At 39.7% G+C, this 21,111-nt stretch overlaps 2 protein-coding genes across 2 annotated transcripts; both read right to left on the bottom strand.

The window, feature by feature from the left end:
- Nucleotides 1-8,094: 8,094 nt before the first annotated feature.
- LOC131427338 (uncharacterized) lies at nt 8,095-13,359 on the bottom strand. Its single transcript, XM_058590430.1, has one exon. It carries the CDS (start codon nt 13,357-13,359, stop codon nt 8,095-8,097), a length of 5,265 nt encoding a protein of 1,754 aa, XP_058446413.1.
- A 2,153-nt stretch (nt 13,360-15,512) lies between these two features.
- Nucleotides 15,513-17,030, bottom strand: LOC131440288 (CLIP domain-containing serine protease B4-like). The gene is made up of 3 exons (XM_058611423.1): nt 16,945-17,030; nt 16,190-16,888; nt 15,513-16,134 (listed from the first exon to the last, which is right to left on the bottom strand). The coding sequence occupies exons 1-3, from the start codon at nt 17,021-17,023 to the stop codon at nt 15,809-15,811; spliced, it is 1,104 nt and encodes a 367-aa protein (XP_058467406.1). The 5' UTR covers nt 17,024-17,030; the 3' UTR covers nt 15,513-15,808.
- Nucleotides 17,031-21,111: the final 4,081 nt, after the last annotated feature.

A 21,111-nucleotide genomic window follows, 5' to 3' on the forward strand; every position in this document is an offset into this window, starting at 1 on the left:
ATATTCGTATTTATCTCGGTTCCGGTTCGGAATCTGGGTTAGATGGTCACCCTACTAAGTAATGAATTTGATTAATTATCTTTCATCGTCGTTTTGCCTGAATCACACTAAATTCGGTTGCAGCGTGCTGAAGCGTTCATGCTCCGTTGAAGCAAAATTGTTGGGCCAGAAATTTCTCGAGATCAAGTTCTACACAACTACACCGACGTACTGCAATTTGTCTTTCATCTTGCTCAAAACTGTGTCACGGGCCACCGACAGATTATAGGCATCGCTCACGAGTAGGTTACAGCTGCAACCATAAAATCCATGGATGTGTTTCAACACCGCCCCGGAATATGTCTTACCGGTCAATGCTTCCAGGAGAAACATTAGTCTCTTCATGTCCGTATCATTACGGTCCGAGTAGTGGCGATTTGCTCTATGTTTCGAGCGTCCACACGACAACACTGGGAGACTGGTGTTTGAAGCAGTTAATTGATTGTTACATGCAACTTGAGTTGTCGTCTGCTTTCCTTTGCAAGCCTTTCGACGTCCTGCCGCAACTATTTCGTCTTTGTTCAACCACTGAGGAAAAGCGGATAATTGAATGACGCATGGTACAAATTGCTACCGCATGTCGGCTTGAAACCAACAGATTACAAAACTCACAAATGCAAACTAATCAATTTGGCCATTTGTCTCTTCACTGAAGTGTGGTGTTTTGGGCTTCATGCGGTTACTCATCGAGGAGTACTGTGCACATTTATCCGTTTAATATGAATGAATTTATATTCAAATTTTTATATTTATGTTATATTTTATATTTAAAATTATGAATAAGTCTTCGAAAAATATCGAAAAAACTTGATTTTTCAAAATAAGGAAAAGTAATATAAATGTGGGAATTTAGCTTTCTTAAAACATATTCAAGAATAAAGCGAAGCAGTGCTCAAAACAGTGCCGTTAGGTATTTCAGAAGTCCTTTGTGACATGAATTCAACCTCATTCCCAAGTCTATGATTTTCGAGTCTTGAGAGCAGTTTGGAAAATAGAATAATTGAACTGCTGTGCGTTTTTGTTTTGAAGAAATTGCTGCATATTGATGCGTTCAATAGCATTCCATTGAAACTCCACCAATTAGAGAAGATATCCTACTTTTCTGCAGAAATCGGGCATCTTCCACATCTTTAATAAGATGAAACAATTTAAAATTAATGATAATTAATTTTAAATTCGTCAAATGATAATTTTGGACTTTTCAGCGTTAGATTCAAATTATTCTAATAGAGTAAGAATAGAAAGTGCTAGAGATGACTACCTTGGGATACCCCCGAGTTTACTTTAAAAGGTGTATTGTTCATTCTGTAACAATATCTGATTAACATCTCCGGCAATAGTACACTATTGAAAAACCTGTCGCTTTTGAACCATGTCAGCATCAGCCAATCAGAACGCGTTCTGAAATAGAGGATAAAATATCTGCTGCTATACAGCTGTATCGGTATAAAAGATGTACGTTCAACTTTTTCGCATTATTTTCTGTGCAATATTTGTCGAGATATACGGGAGAGCTGCATCGAAGACCTCACGCTTTTGGATTGATGCAAGCAGCAGAATAGTGTAGAGGAATTTCATTGGGAGAATCCTTTTCAACAGTGATTTGTGTGTAGCAGTGGAAGTCGTCAGAGATTTATGGAAGCGCTGTGTTTTGCATTGCTGTTTAATTTAGATGTCCGGAATTTGAGTCTGAATTCATTGTGAGTTCCAAATGCACCTACACGGAAAGACCGAAATTAGCATTTTGGCGGAAAAATTAGTTGATTTTCTGATTTTGGTTAGTTATTTTTTGAGACAACTAAAAAAATCTTACTTTTGCTAATTAAATTTTTTAATTCTAGTTCCCTTAATAATAATAAAATATTTGTTGAAATGGCTATTTTTTGAGTTGGATTCACCAATTAAACGTGCTGTCATTTCTTAGCTAAGGCACACTTCATATCCATTCAGCTAATTTTTTAGTTGATTTAGAGAAATAAAACGTTGTTTTCAACCAACATAAATGGTTGAATTGGTTTCTGCAATTGGCAGCTATATGGCGCTCTGTCACCGAAAAAACGTTAACACCGTAATAACTACTAGCCACTAGATCTATCTTTTCTAGACATAAGTAAAACATAAGCTTCTTTTAGAAAATTTTACTTCTAAATCGCTGTTTTCTTCTTTCGACTTCGCGAAATCGACTCTCTCACTGAAAACTTTGAGCACTCGGAAAACAAAAACCAAATACAAGTAGTACACCGGACGGTGTAGCCCGGAATGTTAGAAGATACAAAAAACATCATTTGACGTGTACAATTAAAGTGCAACATTCGAAACTCACTTCACTGTTTCGCGTAAAAACATTATTACCCACAATTGCTTCAAACGCGCACAAATTCTTAATAAATACACTTTCCACTGACAGTTTATGTAATTTTTTCATATCGGTTTAGAAATTTATATATGGATATATCGTAACACACGCGAAAAACATCTAAACAATTTGCAATCAGTTTCACAAGACTGTTCTTTTTAGCTTTTTAATGGATTGTTTTGCTTTGACACTTCTCATGAGTTTTTGGCTTATAAACTTGTTAATAAAACCAATTTCATTTTTGTTTTCTTTGTGCTGTCCTTCAGTAATGATGGTGATAGAAAAATAGAAAAAAATTTTCTGATTTTAATAACAATATTAGTTGTCAATGAGAATTTCGTGTTGGATTTAAATATTGCTGGTTTGTGTCCCGGATATTTGCCAACTAAACACATTCTCTAAAAATAAGAGTTTTTTTCAGCACAGTAGATTTTTAATTTTAACTAATTTTATAGTTATTCTGGAAATTTTGTTGTTAAAATCAACTAATTCAAAAACAGTAATACGAATTAGGCGCAGAGCTAATTTCGGTCGTTCCGTGTACTGATTCTGCTTGGAATCGATTGTTTCATATTATTTAGAATCCAATTGAAAATCACAATGAATTTTGAGTCAAATTTCGGACGAGTTTACCGAGTGTACACGCCAAGAGCCATATCAGCTCTGCCTAAATGCAGAACCCATCGGTCATGGCCATTCAAGGTACATTCACACGCAATGCGAAAATGAAAGTATTGATGTGGAACACATCTCTATACTACTTTGGGTGTTGTTTCTAATTAACGATACAATCTTTGAACATGTTTTAATATGGAGCCGAAACAGAGATACCAAGTATTGAAAATAAAAATCTGTATGTTTTGAAGAAACCTGGTGCCTTATAAAGAGGTGAAATTTAATTTCACTTAAACAAAACTATAATTGCACTCTGACGCAATATCTTCATTATCGTATTAGAAGAAAATTGGAAACTACCCTGCGTCCTTCGAACTTCAATATACGAGGTGCTGATGAAGGCTAACATCCACCAAGCGATAATCTTAATCATATTAGACTATTAAAATAATCGCAGGGTTGTGTTCAAGAAACGACCGATTGGTTTTTCATATTCATTACACAAAACCTTTTTTTTTAACAAATCACAAATAACGTAAACCTTTTTTTACGAACTAACACGATTCACGAGCCCCTGTTTAGTTTGTAAATGGAAGTTTAGGTGTAGCACAAATAGGAGTGGTCGAGATGGCTTCTTTCGGAAACATAAAAGTGAGTGATTTTTTCACTGTTTTCTTTGCATTTTGTTTGCTTTTGTTTTCATTTGTAATGTTTTACCTTGGATCCAGCAGCTCATAAATAGATGGAAAATCTATTTCATAAACAAAACGTGCTTAATCCACCTAGCAGTGAGATGACCTTTTTTTATCAATCCGCATGTGTTTTTTTAGTATGAATATTCTTCGGTGTTTCAGTTCTCATGACATTATTTCAATGGCCGTCGTTTTAAGCGGTAATTTGAGATTTTAATTACTCATTACTCTGTAATGTCGGATCGAATTTGAATCTAAAAGTGTGACAATCGATTAAACATTCCATGATATGTCGAAGTAAGTTCCACTTTAGAGTTTACGGTAATTTAAGGTGCTTCCCGAGCCGGTATTCAGGAACCAGTATAACCCAAACCGATTCGTTTGACAATATGACGAATAAATGGCAATAGTTTTGAGTCCAACTTTCAAGCTTTTCGGGATTGTCATCTTCTATATCGGTTTGAATTTTAAAAGTTCATCATCCGGCAATTTAAATTTTTGAGTACCTTCCGAATCGAAAACTGAATACCACTAAAACTGAAATAAGTTTATTTGGTTATCGACTATCCAAATTTGCAAACCCGATAAACCTGATTAATTTATGTGAAATAGACATTTTTATACTAATCACCCTGTATCCCCTAAACTGGAAATTGGATCTGAGTAAAAAGCAAGATGTTTTATAGGATTTTAAGACTTTCCATTTGAATCGTAAATCGGAATAATGAGTTGCATTATTTTAATTTCGTTTTAAATATCATCCTGTGGTTCCGCAATCAGAAGTCGGATCCAAACGTAATCCAGGAATGTTTGGGAGTATACGACTTTTCATATGAATCTGAGTTTTTAGAAAACGGTTCAACCATCTCCGAGAAAATTGAGTGAAATTATTTGTCACACACGTATTTGCTGATCTCGACGAACTGATTCGGATGGTATATGGGTGTTATGTTCTTTCAGCATTTATTGCTGTAAGTAGTTTAAATAAATATAATTATGGAATTACTTTCAACTTGAAAATGCTGCCATCATCTGGTTTACATATGTCATATTCGAACGATTATATTGCCAAAAATGAACCATGCTAAAATGGATCCGTGGCAAAATGTCATGAAAAAGGATGCTGTACACAGTCTTTTTGGTACTTAGAAACAATTGTACGTTACAGTATAAAAAATCGTGTTTCACGTTGTTCCCAATCTTTGCTGCAGGAATAGTCGCTTACACAAAAATATCGATATCTCAGTTAAAAATCGACGGATTTTAACAATCTATGGCTTGTTGAATAACTATTACCATGCGGAATCTAAGTCTGAAAACATATTCTGTTTTCAAGGTCAAGTGTGACAGATATTGTCAAAAAACTTAAAATTTTGACATGAAACTTCGTTTTATTCAAAAAGTAAACATCCGATCTCAAAATCATTCAATAGCGTTCAGGGTGACGAGGAGACTTTTCATTTGTGACTAGTTTGATCAAAATCGGTCCAGCCATCTCTGAGATCTCGACCTCTTTGTTGACAACACACATACAGACCCGCACACAAACACACACGGACGTTTGCTCAGTTCGTCGAGCTGAATCGATTGGTATATAACACTCGGCTCTCCGGGCCTCAGAAAGGGTCATTTCACCGAAAGCCATTTCGCCGAAAGGGTCATTTCGCCGAATGCCATTTCGCTGAATGCTATTTCGCCGAACGCCATTTCGCCAAATGAAATGAAATGATAATGTTTACTCCCGTTTTGTTGAACTACAATCGTACTTCCGAAATAATCCAGAAAGACCTTAATGATTTATTTATTTTCTCTTCTATTTGTTTCCAAAATCTTTAGAACGTAATTTCCAAGAAAATTTGTTGAGTATCTACCAGGTAATTGTTTGTGGTATTTCCCGATAGCTAAGTGCAAATGAAAAAAAATATTTTTTTGCTCGTGTACTATCCGACCTCGCTACCGCTCGTTCGAACTGCAGTAAAGGAACCCTCTAAGGTCGTCCTATTTTGTTGGTCTTTTAGCGCTTGTTGAACGACATATTGCACGAAATATTCGTTCAGTTTGCTGTTGTTTTTTCTCTTGCAAAAATAGTGTGAAAATTAAGTGTTACCTTTACATAGAAAGAAAATTTGTTGTTATTTTACGTGAAGTAGAAGTATTGTGCAGGTATGTAGTCTTAGTTTTAAAAAATCAGTGGAAAAAATCTCAGAAATTCTTATGTCAAACTCGTTCAACGGGGCTCCAACTCATATTACAAATGGATCAACAATGGACTTCTGTCTGCCGGGTTTGTTGAACCAAAAAAATGGCATTCGGTACAACGGTCTGTTTGAGAATCGGCAAACGAAGGCCCCGTGTTGGCCTCCTGGTGAACGATTGATTGGACTTTCATTGGACCAATGAAGGACCACCGTTGAACGTTTTTTTTAAAAGGGAACCTAGCTTTGAATAGACTGGGCAAACGAGGCGGTTACAGGTTTGTATGCAAGAGGCCGCGGGTAGGCGGCCAATTCAGCTGGCATTGCCTCAGCGGCTTTGTGCTGCCGAGTCATCTTGGCTTCTGTTATGGGGCTACGCCACATTCAATTATCCAGGAGACATAAAAACAAATAGATAATTTTGATGAATAACCAGAATTTGCAGTTTTCTAATTCATTATGTGAAACGAAATAACCCTTTCGGCGAAATGACCTCTTCAGCGAAACGACTTTCGGCGAAATGACCCATTTGGCGAAGTCACTTTCGGCGAAATGGCATTCGACGAAACTACTTTTAGTGAAATGGCTTTTGGCGAAATGACCCGCTCCCGATCCAAAACCAAACAGTGAAAAACAAAAAGTGTTCTTCAAAAAGCAAAAACTTTCCGCCTTCTTAGTGGTTTATGTTATGTCGTTATGCTAGGTGACATAACAGTTTAACATAAGTTATCATGCACTTATGAGTCTAAGACGAAACGTAAAAAATCTAAAGACAACTATGTGCCCTAAGTGTGACTAAAGGCTAGTTGATCCCTAAATGATAGTTGATCCGTTCAAACAGCAGAACGTGACCTTGGCACCGTCCATCTGGGTTATTCTCATGATTATCTTTGCCTAAGATTATCGTAATGAATATGTTTTTGACGTTTGTTACGACGCGACATAGAAATGTCGTCAGATTTTGCAAACGACGACGTTTGATTCGACAACTCTTGATTTCAAGTAAAAATATTTCTTTCGGGAGAACAATCGTTACTTACAAAGTTGAGAGGAAATAGTGAGCGGTTTTTATTACAGAGCGACGATAGTGTACGGTGGCTGCAGTTTTATGCACTTCTACGTGGGACTGACGGACTTCGGAGATTCGACGATGATCCGGTGCAGTAATTCCCGAAAAGCTTATTTTATTGACTTCACTCTCACTTTTTGCATTAAAACTACTATATTATATTTAACTTAGCTAACTTTTACATTTATAATTAATTTAACTAAATTTGATGTGACGGGTTAAATTCGCGCACTCTGCCTTACATACTGTTCTATACACTTCACTCGCTGGGTTGACGTCTTCCTTGATCAGCTGACGAATAAGAGAATTTTATGTGGTCGGCGACCCTTTTTATAATGGTGTGTCCGGAAACACAGGTTGTCCATCATGGCTGTCCTATCTTATGTTTCGGTGAGACGATCGATGAACGTGAGATGGCGAGTGAGATATTGAGATCTTCTCTCTGCGACGACAATCAGATGGCGCGCGGATGTAACATTTTCGGCATGCACGAACATACTGCCCCCGTCAGAAAGTGTGGACTCGCCAATACACTTTTTGATGAAGTGAATGTAATCCTTTGTATGTTTATGGTGTTGAAACGTTTCTCGTGTGATGGTTTGTTGATGACCGTCAATCCGGAGCATGAAATGAGCCAAAATGACTTCCGGTGAAACTCTCAACGGGTGAGCACGTTGCATCGTGTTAGTCCGGGGAAAATTCGAGTATTTCGCAAGAAAGAAAGGATTTTCAGCCTTACTTTGACGATTCGACGCAGCCACACAGCGAGATTTTCGCTTGTAGTCAAGTGAAAAGAAAGTCCACTGGACTATAAACGAAAATTAACTGGCAATATAGCCTTAGTTGCTGTGCCATCAATTCGGCGTCATCTCAAGTGAGGTGACGCCAACCAGAAAGGAAGAAGAAGAAGAAGAATGAGCCAAAATAGAAGACCCGGTAGATGGTTTTTTTGGAAAGTAAGATGTTAGACAGGTTCTTACCTTGTCTCAACATTATGTGAGCTCTAATCATATTGAATTTCAGCAGCTGATTGTAGAAACGGGTAAGTAAATCTCCGCTGCATATGAATTGTGAGGAAGATTTGAAGACAAATGGTGCATCATAACTGATGTTGTGGTTTGTTTACATCTAGGTTGATTTGGCACAGGTAAGTGATTCATTTCTTTCTAGTGGCGACGAGATAGGCAGCAGACATATTTTTGATACAGGTCGAGTGTAACGACCGGTAGGTGTTAGTAATGTCACTACGCGTGTTGTTCCGTCGTCACCAGGATGAAGTTGAATTATTCGTCCAGTTTTCCAGCTCATCGGTGGGGCATTTTCGTCCTTAATTATTACCAATTGATTTTCTTGTAGGTGCACAGGCGGATTGTACCATTTTGTACGGGTTTGTAATGTTGATAAATATTCAAGATGCCATCGTTTCCACAGTTGTTGGTATAATTTTTGCGTTTGTTGCCATTGTCGTAATCGGTTGAAGGGAATATCAATTACATTATTGTCTGGGACAGCCTTGAGCGCGGTGCCAACTAAAAAATGTCCTGGGGTAAGTACTTCATAATCGCTTGCGTCATCGGACATTGGCACAATCGGTCTGGAGTTGAGACAGCATTCGATTTGTGTCAGCAGTGTTTCCATAGAATCGTAGGCAAGTGTATGAGTGCCAAGAACTCGAACGAAATGTTTTTGCGCTGATGATATTGCGGCTTCCCATAGGCCACCGAAATGCGATGCTTTTGGTGGATTGAAATGCCACTGAATTCCATTGTCAGCACATTCTTGAGCGATTTGTTGATTATGCCCTTTGGTTTTAACTAGTTGACGAAGTTCGTTGGCTGCTCCAATAAAGTTTCGACCGTTGTCGCTGTATATTTCTGAGCACAAACCACGACGTGAGACAAATCTACGTAGCGCTTCGATGAATTTTGCGGTGCTTAAATCGCCAACAAGTTCAAGGTGCACAGCCTTCGTTGCAAAACACACAAAAACTGCTACATATGCCTTGGTAGGTGCAGCTCGTCGATGCGGTGGTTTTAGCTGAATAGGTCCCCAATAATCAACGCCGGTAACTGTGAATGGTCGAGTTGCAGTTACTCGTGATGCAGGTAATTCAGGCATAAATTGCTCTACAAGCTTGGGACGAGCTCGGAAGCAAACTACGCATTGATGAACAATTCGACGTACAAGTGTTCTGCCCCCGGTGATCCAATATCGTAAGCGAAGTAGGTTGAGCAGAAGTTGAGGCGCTGCGTGCAGATGTTTTTCGTGATGGTAGCGCACGAGTAAAACTGAAAATTGATGCGATGCTGGGAGAAGAATTTGATGTTTGCTGTCATATTGCTGACTTGATTTTCCAAGTCTGCCACCGATTCGAATGAGTTGATCTGCATCTATGAACGGGTGAAACCAACGTATACGAGATTTGGAGGACACTGGTTGCGCATGCTGAAGGGCTTCATACTCGTTACCAAATGTTTGCTGCTGAATCAGTCGGATAATCGCCGTTTCTGCTTCTTTGTACTCTTTTGCCGTTAATTTTTCAGCTTCTGCCGCTCTCGTTGAATTCCTCCGACAGTTTTGCAAAAATCGACGACAATATGCTACTACTCGAATCATACGCTGGAAATTAGAGAATTTTTCTATAAACTGGTCGATGAATGATGGCTCGACGCGTGTAGATACTATTGCGGCTGGTGTCTTTCGTGCTTCTGCGAGAGCTTCAGGATGGTCAATGTCGTCGAGTCGTTGAGATGGCCAGTCGATTTGTTCCTTATGCAACCATGGAGATCCCCGCCACCACAAATCACATCGAAGAAGATTTGCTGCATCAAGGCCTCTTGAAATGTGATCTGCTGGATTTTGTTGACCTGCAACGTGATTCCAAGGGCAATTTCTGGATGCGGTTTGTATCTTGGAGACTCGGTTTGCTACGAAAGTTGTCCATTTTGACGGAGTGGACTTCAGCCAACACAAAACGATTGTAGAATCGACCCAAAAGTATGATTCGGCGTTGATTTGCAGCGATGACTTGACCTTTTGATGTAATTCCGCAGATAGCAGAGCCCCGCATAGTTCTAATCGCGGAATGCTTTGCTTTTTTAATGATGCCACTTTCGATTTCGCTGTCAGCAATTGAACTTTAACTGTGCCTGAGGCATCTGTAGAGCGAACGTAAACACACGCCCCATACGCGTATTCTGAAGCATCAGAGAAAAAGTGCAGTTGAACTGAAACATATTGAGAAAGCAGAATGCACCTGTCAATGCGTAGATTATTTAGTAGCGAGAGTTGCGATTGATAGTGGTACCAGCGATTCTTGATGGCTGGTGGAAGATCGTTATCCCAGTCCCAAGCCTTGTTGTCCTTATCTTTCAATGCCCAGAGTTTCTGCATGAAGACCTTTGCGGTGGCAACGACGGGTCCAACAAGTCCAAGTGGGTCAAACAAGCGAGCGATGTACGATAAAACTATGCGTTTCGTGAGTATTGTATCCGTTGATGGCGGAAGCTGGATTCTGTAACGCAACTGATCCGTTGATGGTTCCCAAAGCAAGCCAAGAGTTTTTATACATTTATCTCGGTCTAAGTCAACTGTTTCTCGTAGAGCCCGATCTTCAGGCGGAATACCTTCTAAAACTGTTGGCTCATTGGACGCCCATTTTCGAAGTTCAAATCCACCCTTCGATAACAGTTCGTTGAGTTGCTTACGAATCTCTATTGTTTCTTCAATGTTTCCTCCACCCGAAAAAAGGTCGTCGACGTAGAAGTCTTTGCGAAGAACTTCGGCTGCCTTGGGATAATTGTTGTGTTCGTCGTCGGCCAGCTGCTGAAGAACTCGCGTGGCAAGATATGGAGCGCTGGCTGTACCGTAGGTTACGGTCTTGAGTTCGTAGGTTTCCATCGGACTGTCGGGGGAAACGCGCCAGACAATCCTCTGCAGTGAGGTGTCCTGCTCGTCAACCAGTACTTGGCGATACATCTGCTTGATATCTGCTATTAACATGACTGGATGAGTTCGAGAGCGCATGATGATTGAGCGAAGATCTTCTTGGACGGTTGGTCCAACCATAAGCGCATCATTTAGTGATGGACCGTTTGGGGTTTTGCACGATGCGTCAAATACCACTCTCAATTTAGTTGTAGTGCTATCTTCACGTATTACAGCATGATGCGGAAGATGATAACATACAGGCGGAGTTGTGTCGTTCTCGTCCACACGCTGCATGTGTCCTAAGGAATGATATTCTTCGACGAAGGCTCGATACTGTTGATGCAAATCGGAGTTACGATGCAGACGAGATTCTAGTTGATAGAAACGACGGAGAGCAGTTCGACGGTTGTCGACGAGAGTAGCTAGAACGTCTTGCTTCAGTGGTAGACGAACAACGTATCGCCCTTCTGAGTTGCGGGTTACGGTACGACGAAAATGTTCTTCGCAGGCAGCTTCTTCAACAGAATGGCAAGGTGAAACGTTGTCTTCTTCGATTGACCAAAATTTCTCTAGTAAATGGTGAACATCGTTGACGGTAGCAAGATTCGAAACAATAGGAGTTGTTGATTGACAACTTGTGGACCTTCCTGACACTACCCAGCCAAGAACGGAGTTTACGAGTACTGGAAGATTGTCACCGAGTGGAATTCTACCAGAAACCTTGAATAAATCGAAGAAAATTTCCGCTCCTAGGATTAGATCTATCGAACTGGTACTATAAAATGATGGGTCGGCTAGCTGTATGCTCGGTGGAATCTCCCAGGACGAGACATCAACTGATGTTGACGGTAAATCGATGGTAATCCTCGGAAGAATTAGAAATTCCAAATTAGTCGAATACCTTCCAGTGCGAGAGCGAATTGTAGATAGTAATTTATGACGAGCTTGCGTTGATGATTGACCAATACCAGCAATAGGCAGGTTGATCTTCCTTCTCTTGACTTTGATAGACTGAGCGAACGACTCGGTGACGAAACAGCATTCGCTGCCAGAGTCCAACAGCGCACGTGCCATGTGCTCGTTTCCATTGTCGTCGACCACGATGATCACAGCAGTAGCAAGTAAAATTGTCTTTCTCCTTTCACTAGCAGAAGCGAAGCTGGCTGGTTCGACTAATGATGCTGACACCAGTGCAGAGGGTTGAATGCTGGTGTTATCAGTGGATATGGATTTCTCATCTTTGACGTTATGTGGTTTCATATTTGAGTTAGCAACTGGTGAACTCGTACAAAGTTGAGTATGATGACGACCTCTACACCTACGACAAGTGCTAGTTGATGAGCATTCCTTCGCCTGATGGCCCCTTCGCAAACAGTTCCGACAAAGATGATGACGACGAACTTCCTTATCTTTATCCTCTAGACTCATCTTGGAGAACGATGTACACTGGTAGACGGGATGGTGCTCATTGCAAACGACGCATTTCCTAACGTTGAGCTGTGTAGCATTATTGCTTGTGATTGGTCGTTGATTATGTTTTTTCACTTGACCGGAAATGGAGACATCTACCGTAGTACCCTGAATGCTCTGAAGCACAGTGACTCTGCGTTGAATGAATGCCGTCAGGTCTCGGAACGAAATCGCATCCTTCGTCGATGAAAATTCTTCCCAGTCTCTTCTAGTTGTTGGGTCGAGGCGAACACTCAGCATCCGAATCAGCAGTATGTCCCAAAACTGGACCTTCTCCCCTAGTTGCTGTAGCACCTTGACGTTGGCTTCAAACTTCTCTACCAGCGAATGTAAATCAGAAGCAGATTCTTTACGAAGCGACGGAAATTCAAACAAAGCATCAACATATGTCTGTTTCAAACGAGTGGGGTTCTGATAATGTTCAATCAGTAAATTCCAAGCAACCGCATAATTGTTTGCGCTCAGTGGAATGGTTTGTATTAATTTTAAGGCATCGCTCGACAATGACGAACGCAAATAATAAAACTTTTGAATATTTGAGAGATCGACTGACGAATGCACCAACGAAACGAACAAATCGTGAAAATTTAGCCAATTGTCAAGATTTCCATTGAAAACGGGAAGTTTTACGTCGGGCAAACGCACCTGCGATGCCGACGGAGGGACACGACTTGTTGATGCAGAACTAGATACGCACTGTGCATTGATTTTATTTTTTGCCAGCAGAAATCCCTTACTGCGATAATAGGCCGACTCATAGTCCATGCGTAGCTTCAGCTGCTCATCCAAACTGGCTTCGTCGAGAGACTCCAGTTCCGCTTGGACCGTATTTAAGTCAGCCCAGAGCTTGATGATGCTCTCTAGGCGAACAGGTATTTCATCGGCGTGATGTTCTTCATCGTAATCGTCTACGAACTTCGTGATGGCGTTGAATGACGTCAGCAAACTTCTCTGCCTCAGCTTCAGCCCCTTAATACGCCGATCGGTAGCCATTTTCACGGTGACACGAATCTGCAAATCGAAAGACCGCGCAGCACAAACTTAATGGGTTAAATGTAGTGGAACCCTAATTACCTTTAAAAGGCAATTGATTGCCTTGTATAAATGCAAATGCAACGAATTTCCTTCACCGTCTCCTGGTGGCGATCTGGATTTCAGCAACAACTAGTAGTTTTCGCCGAAAATATTTCAAATGCTGTTTAAACTGCCTTCTTCCGTTAAGTGATCAGGAGTGAAACGTTGCTACCGACAGCGTTGACACGAGCACCAAATAAGAAATTTACCGGTTCTGAAAACAGAAGACCGCGTAGCTCAAACGATGCAATATGTGAAATTTGAAACCCTAATTACCTTGTACAGGCAATTAGCATGCCTTGTATTTATGAACTGAAGCAGCTATCCTCGATTCGGCGAAAGCAGTAGAAATTTTATCACACAAGAATTGTTCTCCGATGGCGTCTTAAACCGGATCATTAGCTAGTAGAATGGCGGACAGCGTCCCACAGAGCGTCAAGAATTGCGGACGAAACGGCGTCGCAGCGAGCGTCACGATGGTGGATAAACGGAGTTCGACGCTTATCCGGTTCGAAGGACCAAATGTCGAGTAGCACAGGGAGAACAGCAGAAGAACTTACGGTTTTTATTACAGAGCGACGATAGTGTACGGTGGCTGCAGTTTTATGCCCTTCTACGTGGGACTGACGGACTTCGGAGATTCGACGATGATCCGGTGCAGTAATTCCCGAAAAGCTTATTTTATTGACTTCACTCTCACTTTTTGCATTAAAACTACTATATTATATTTAACTTAGCTAACTTTTACATTTATAATTAATTTAACTAAATTTGATGTGACGGGTTAAATTCGCGCACTCTGCCTTACATACTGTTCTATACACTTCACTCGCTGGGTTGACGTCTTCCTTGATCAGCTGACGAATAAGAGAATTTTATGTGGTCGGCGACCCTTTTTATAATGGTGTGTCCGGAAACACAGGTTGTCCATCATGGCTGTCCTATCTTATGTTTCGGTGAGACGATCGATGAACGTGAGATGGCGAGTGAGATATTGAGATCTTCTCTCTGCGACGACAATCAGATGGCGCGCGGATGTAACATTTTCGGCATGCACGAACAGTTGAATTTAATAATATTTTGTTATAAAAAAGCGAAAGTGTTGAAAAAAACCCGTTTTAATCCACCCTATAATGATGCCTTTCTCTTATGACTAGTATTCTCAGCAATATTACTGTAGTATTCATGAAAAAACTGCGCATGGAATAGAAACAGGGAAAGTTGTTCGGTCACAAACTCTAAAAATCGAAATATTTTTATGCCAAAATTAAAAGATTTTTTTTTCAGTTTTTTGCAGCATCGGTCTAAGAGACGGTTTGAAATTTTAAACACACTTCTCCGCATTTCTGGAATACCTTTTATTTGATCTTTTTATTTGTGAAAATCGATTGGGCTGTTGAGGAGAAAAGTGAGTGCGTTCTGTTTTGGAGTTTTTGTCTGAAATTGTAGACAAAACCTCCAAAGCAGGTATATCCAAAGTCTATTCGTATGACCAGCAACTAATGTTACCTACAATTTGTAACAATTTTGAGTTCAATTTTGAAGAATTTCTCCCTTTCTTGCATCGTCGCACTTCACGACGGCTTGTAATTTCAAACACTCATCACCCTGTAATTCCTGAACCGGAGGTCAGATTCAGATTTAGCTATTCTATAAAGGACAGTAAGCCCTTTTATTTGATTCTAAGTTTGAGAAAATCGGTTGAACGGTCACTAAGAAAAGTGAGTTAGTTTCATTTTGAAGATTTTACCACTTTTTCGGTACATCCGGTTCCAGATTCCGGGAACCGTGATATCCGATGTGAGTTTGTATAGTTTTCAACTTCCAAAACCTGTCAACTGTAGGAACTAATTTACTATTTTTGATAAATTAGATCGTTTACATCTTTTTCTATGAAGCCAAATTTTTGAATTAGCAGTTTTTTTCACTCATCACCCTGTAATTCCGGAACCGTAAGTTAGATCTATAGCAAATTTAAATAAAAGTTTTTTGAGACAACAGTACCTTTCCTTTGAGTCTAAGTTTGTGAAAATCGTCGAATTTTTAACTTTTTCATTTAATAAATAAAAAGGTTGGTTTTTGGTACAGTTTATTTGAAAGCTGAGGAAAAAACGCACATTTTATGTTTTGGACAAATTTTTGTGTCTTTACTAGATTTTTCAGTACGGGCTGTTGAAAAAGACTCTTTTTTGTGAACGCGGAATTTAAAAAAAAAAAAAAATCATTTGATTCAGAACCGAGAAAATGTGATTTTCTATGAAATGTTCCATGTATATATTCCGAGAAGCATGAAATGGTTTTCATGTTATTTTTGCTTGTCTGTGATACAATTAATAAGACTTTTTAACATAGAATGTTTATAGGAAGATCATCTACCAGGATCAGACTCCAATACGTTACTAACGATCCATTTATAATAACCTTCTACTTTAGTGTAAACTCCAGGCAACTGTTCACCGCAACGTTTAGGTCCGAAGCTTACTAACCCGGCGAGATAGAAGCGTCCCTGAAGGGCTACTTCTTTCATCAGCGGTCCACCGGAATCTCCGTTACACGTATCCCGTCCATCGTCACTGCCAGCACAGAACTGATCGAATCCCAACTGAATTCGTAAAGCCTTACTGTAGGATGCTTTGCATTCCAAATAGTCTACGGCCCACAACTTAGTATAAAGTTTATACCTACTGGACGACGCTAGAAGGAGTCAATCATTTAACAACCCAAGCAAATTTAGCAAATTCGAACTCACAATTTTCCGTTTTGCCCCAACCCGATGCTATCATAATTCCATCGTACAACTGACTGTCGTATTCCACATCGCCCGGCTCCGGAAGGCAAATCGGTTTCACAAAGTTACTGATAATCGCTTCGTTGGCTAGTCGTACCAGCGCGATATCGTGTTCCTTGTTCGAGTCTTTCACTGAGAATCCTTCATGCGGTATGATTTGCTCTAGGTCGATCTCTTGTACCGGAGGAGCACAGTTAATTTCGTCGTCCTCTTCGGTGCAATCCGGATCTACTTCGAAGTCCCATTCTCCGAGCCGAACCTTGATAGCTGCCCAACCGCTGCGCAAACCTACAAAGCAATGAGCCGCTGATAGGACGTACCGTTTGGTGATCAGCGCTCCACCGCAGTGAAATCCAGTCTGTCCGCGTGGTTTCCTGTACTGAAACAATGCCATCCATGGATACTCATCTAATTTCGACAGTTGTCCTTTCACTATTCGTTCAGTGAACTGTTGACCACATCCTGGATCGTTAATTCTCACGGGAAGGCAAGCCAATATTTTCCGCGAAATCGTATTACCGCATAGATGCTGCAACAGGAATTCGGTTTCATCATTGGTGCGAGTCCGTTGTCTAAGAATTCGCAGAAACTGGGGGTACTGGTGGATTTCTACGCATCTTCCAATACTTTCACCAGCTTGACAGATGCTTCCTTCGGTGGCTGTTGTATAGTAGGTTGCATTACTAAATTACTAGCAAAAATCAAAGAACCACTACCGTATGTGTTTGCTAAGATCGGTCGGCCCAAGCTAAGTATAGCCAAGTACAAGCAATATTTTTTTAAATATTGGTCCATTTGAACAGCAAACCTAGCACTGACTGATTGGCGCTTGTCTATAAGTGTAACAAACAAACAAACATTGGCCATGGAATTCTTATCATGTTCTTATCATGCAGTTTGGGTGCTCCCTGTTCTATTTAATTGAAGTTGTGAATTTTTGCGAGAGTGACCCCATTTCGGGGTTTAATAGGGATTTTAATATGGGAGAGATCAAAGATTTCAATCGTTGATGATTTCGTGATAGTTTTTAGCAAGTTTTTATGTTAAAATCTTTGATTTGCAACATGAATATAGCTGACCATATTCAGTAGAGTAAAAGTAAGCCAGTTCAAAGATTAAGAAGTATTGATCCTTCCAACAGTACGAATCCAAAATTTGTTGCATTTTGATTACAGCTCAGCAGCATGTGGCTCAGAGTGCAAGAAGCTAGTTTCGCAAGCCAGTTGTCGTACGTTCGAGTCTCGACCTGGAAGGATTCTTAGGGTAATATTAGTATCGTTAATTGTTGTTTATTGTTAATTTTAGAGCAGGGAACAGCCCACTGGAGGTGAAACTCTCTTGATCTCTTCCTCCAACAGGCATAAAACCTCCTCATCTTTTGTATCAACAGATCATTCACATCCCAATAATGCTTACTACATTTACTCTTGAAAACTAATACTGTTTCTGAAGCTATTTTCGATAATTGATTATGAAACCATCGTTTATTTATGTTTCGACATAAGAGAAAGTCGAAGACATTGGAGTTGTTATTGAAGGTTCGGCAAAATGAATGATTGTAACCATAATTTGTTCGTAAAATTACTTCCGTCATTAATTTCCAAGCTGACCTGTTGTCCGTGAATGAGATACTGATCTGATTGACGTAGTTTTAACGTTTACAACCAATTATAATCTTCCAATGAAGAATACAATAATTCTCTGGGTTGACCAATAATACAGTAGATCTATGATATGAAAAGTATGATATGTATCTACGGCATTCTACATTTATATTTCTAGCAAATTCTAGATCAATACATGTGCTTCCAAGCGAAGTAGCTTGTGTAGGAGCAGATTTCATATCCAATTTCATATACTTGCTCATGAAATCAATAAATTTAAAATTATCTTGTTTTGAGGTATATATATTACGAGATTATAAAAAATGGGATGTATTCGATTCCTTAATGCGTATAGAAACTTGAAATATATCTAGGACAACACTTTAAAAAAATTGTATTTCAAGCGGTGTTTAGAAATTCTTCCCTTTCGTGTACCCGGTGAACGACCAAAATGGTTAAAGCCGGGGTAAAATAAATGATATAAAAAAAAAAAAAATTCTTCCCTTTCGCAAGATATAAATCTGTATTTTCGGGAGAAATAAAATACAGATTAATCTGTATATGCGGTAACCCTGATTCGCACGGCATATTTCGAAACGATACCCATACTAGTATAAAGATGTGCTTTACATCAATACTTTCATTTTCGCATTGCACCCCATTTCGGGGTTTAATAGGGATTTTAATATGGGAGAGATCAAAGATTTCAATCGTTGATGATTTCGTGATAGTTTTTAGCAAGTTTTTATGTTAAAATCTTTGATTTGCAACATGAATATAGCTGACCATATTCAGTAGAGTAAAAGTAAGCCAGTTCAAAGATTAAGAAGTATTGATCCTTCCAACAGTACGAATCCAAAATTTGTTGCATTTTGATTACAGCTCAGCAGCATGTGGCTCAGAGTGCAAGAAGCTAGTTTCGCAAGCCAGTTGTCGTACGTTCGAGTCTCGACCTGGAAGGATTCTTAGGGTAATATTAGTATCGTTAATTGTTGTTTATTGTTAATTTTAGAGCAGGGAACAGCCCACTGGAGGTGAAACTCTCTTGATCTCTTCCTCCAACAGGCATAAAACCTCCTCATCTTTTGTATCAACAGATCATTTACATCCCAATAATGCTTACTACATTTACTCTTGAAAACTAATACTGTTTCTGAAGCTATTTTCGATAATTGATTATGAAACCATCGTTTATTTATGTTTCGACATAAGAGAAAGTCGAAGACATTGGAGTTGTTATTGAAGGTTCGGCAAAATGAATGATTGTAACCATAATTTGTTCGTAAAATTACTTCCGTCATTAATTTCCAAGCTGACCTGTTGTCCGTGAATGAGATACTGATCTGATTGACGTAGTTTTAACGTTTACAACCAATTATAATCTTCCAATGAAGAATACAATAATTCTCTGGGTTGACCAATAATACAGTAGATCTATGATATGAAAAGTATGATATGTATCTACGGCATTCTACATTTATATTTCTAGCAAATTCTAGATCAATACATGTGCTTCCAAGCGAAGTAGCTTGTGTAGGAGCAGATTTCATATCCAATTTCATATACTTGCTCATGAAATCAATAAATTTAAAATTATCTTGTTTTGAGGTATATATACAAGGTGAGATGAAAAAACTGCAACAAAGTAAAACGCCATAATTTTTTCATTTTTTTTTTAAATTTTATTGAATGAAAGCAAAAAATGTCGGAAATAACATCAAATTTGAGAATCGGTTTAGATTTGTTCGAATTGGCCACCTTTGGCACGAACTATGGCCTTCAAACGGCCAATGAAACCATCACACGCTGCCCGAAAGTGGCTCTGCGGTATTTTGTCCCATTCTCGGCGAAGCGCTTGCTTGAGATGATCGACACTTTGGTATTTTTTAGTGCCAACCTTGCTTTCCAAAATACCCCAGGCACAATAGTCCAACGGATTGGCATCCGGAGATTTTGGTGGCCATTGTGCGGTGGAAATGAAGCGAGGAACCTCATTTCTTAACCATTCTTGGGTGGCGCGTGCTGAGTGCGATGGTGCTGAGTCCTGTTGGAATGTCCAAGGTCTGCGGCCGAAATGTTTGCGTGCCCAGGGCTTCAGAACTCCCTCCAAAATATTTTCGCGATAGATTTGCGCATTTATTTTGACCCCACGGTCGATGAATACGAGCGGCGAGCGACCATCGGCTGTTATGGCGGCCCACACCATCACCATGGCCGGCTTTTGAGTTCTGGTGGCCAACCGAAGTTGCAAATTTTCAGCTGACCTCTCTGGCAAGTAAACACGATCATTTTGTTTGTTTACAAACTGCTGGATAACGAATGGTTTCTCATCGGAGAAAACCAAATTCGGCAGTTCACCACTTTCGGCCAAGCGAAGCAACTCTTTAGCTTTTTCGAGTCTAACTTTTTTTTGCGCATCAGTAAGATCTTGCACTTTTTGGAACTTCAATGGCTTTAGTCCAAGCTCATTTTTCAATATTTGCCGAATGGCATATTGCGATATGTTCAGCTCACGAGCCATTTTTCGGCCACTGCAACGCGGATTTCGTTCAATTCGCTTCTTCACTTTTCGAACCATTTCTGCCGATGTTGCTGTTTTTTTTCGTCCACTTCCTTGACGTCGGGCTACGCTACCAGTATCACGGTAACGAGCGATGGTACGAGACACAAAAGATTTATTCACTTTTAAATGCTGGAGGGCTCTAACGATAGCCACTTGTGGTTTTCCAGCCAAATGCAAAGCAATCACACTATCACACTTGAATTCCATCACAAATAACTTTTTTTCTGAAAAATTCCCACCAAAATGCTTTTGTGCGCTTGTAAATAATATAATGAGCTGTCACTAGAATAAACCTGACAGCTGTGGGACGAGCGGTTTAGAAATGACAGCAGTCTGAAGTTGGTTGCAGTTTTTTCATCTCACCTTGTATTACGAGATTATAAAAAATGGGATGTATTCGATTCCTTAATGCGTATAGAAACTTGAAATATATCTAGGACAACACTTTAAAAAAATTGTATTTCAAGCGGTGTTTAGAAATTCTTCCCTTTCGTGTACCCGGTGAACGACCAAAATGGTTAAAGCCGGGGTAAAATAAATGATATAAAAAAAAAAAAAATTCTTCCCTTTCGCAAGATATAAATCTGTATTTTCGGGAGAAATAAAATACAGATTAATCTGTATATGCGGTAACCCTGATTCGCACGGCATATTTCGAAACGATACCCATACTAGTATAAAGATGTGCTTTACATCAATACTTTCATTTTCGCATT

The sequence above is a fragment of the Malaya genurostris genome, chromosome 1 (assembly GCF_030247185.1).
Source record: "Malaya genurostris strain Urasoe2022 chromosome 1, Malgen_1.1, whole genome shotgun sequence".
NCBI lineage: Eukaryota > Metazoa > Arthropoda > Insecta > Diptera > Culicidae > Malaya > Malaya genurostris.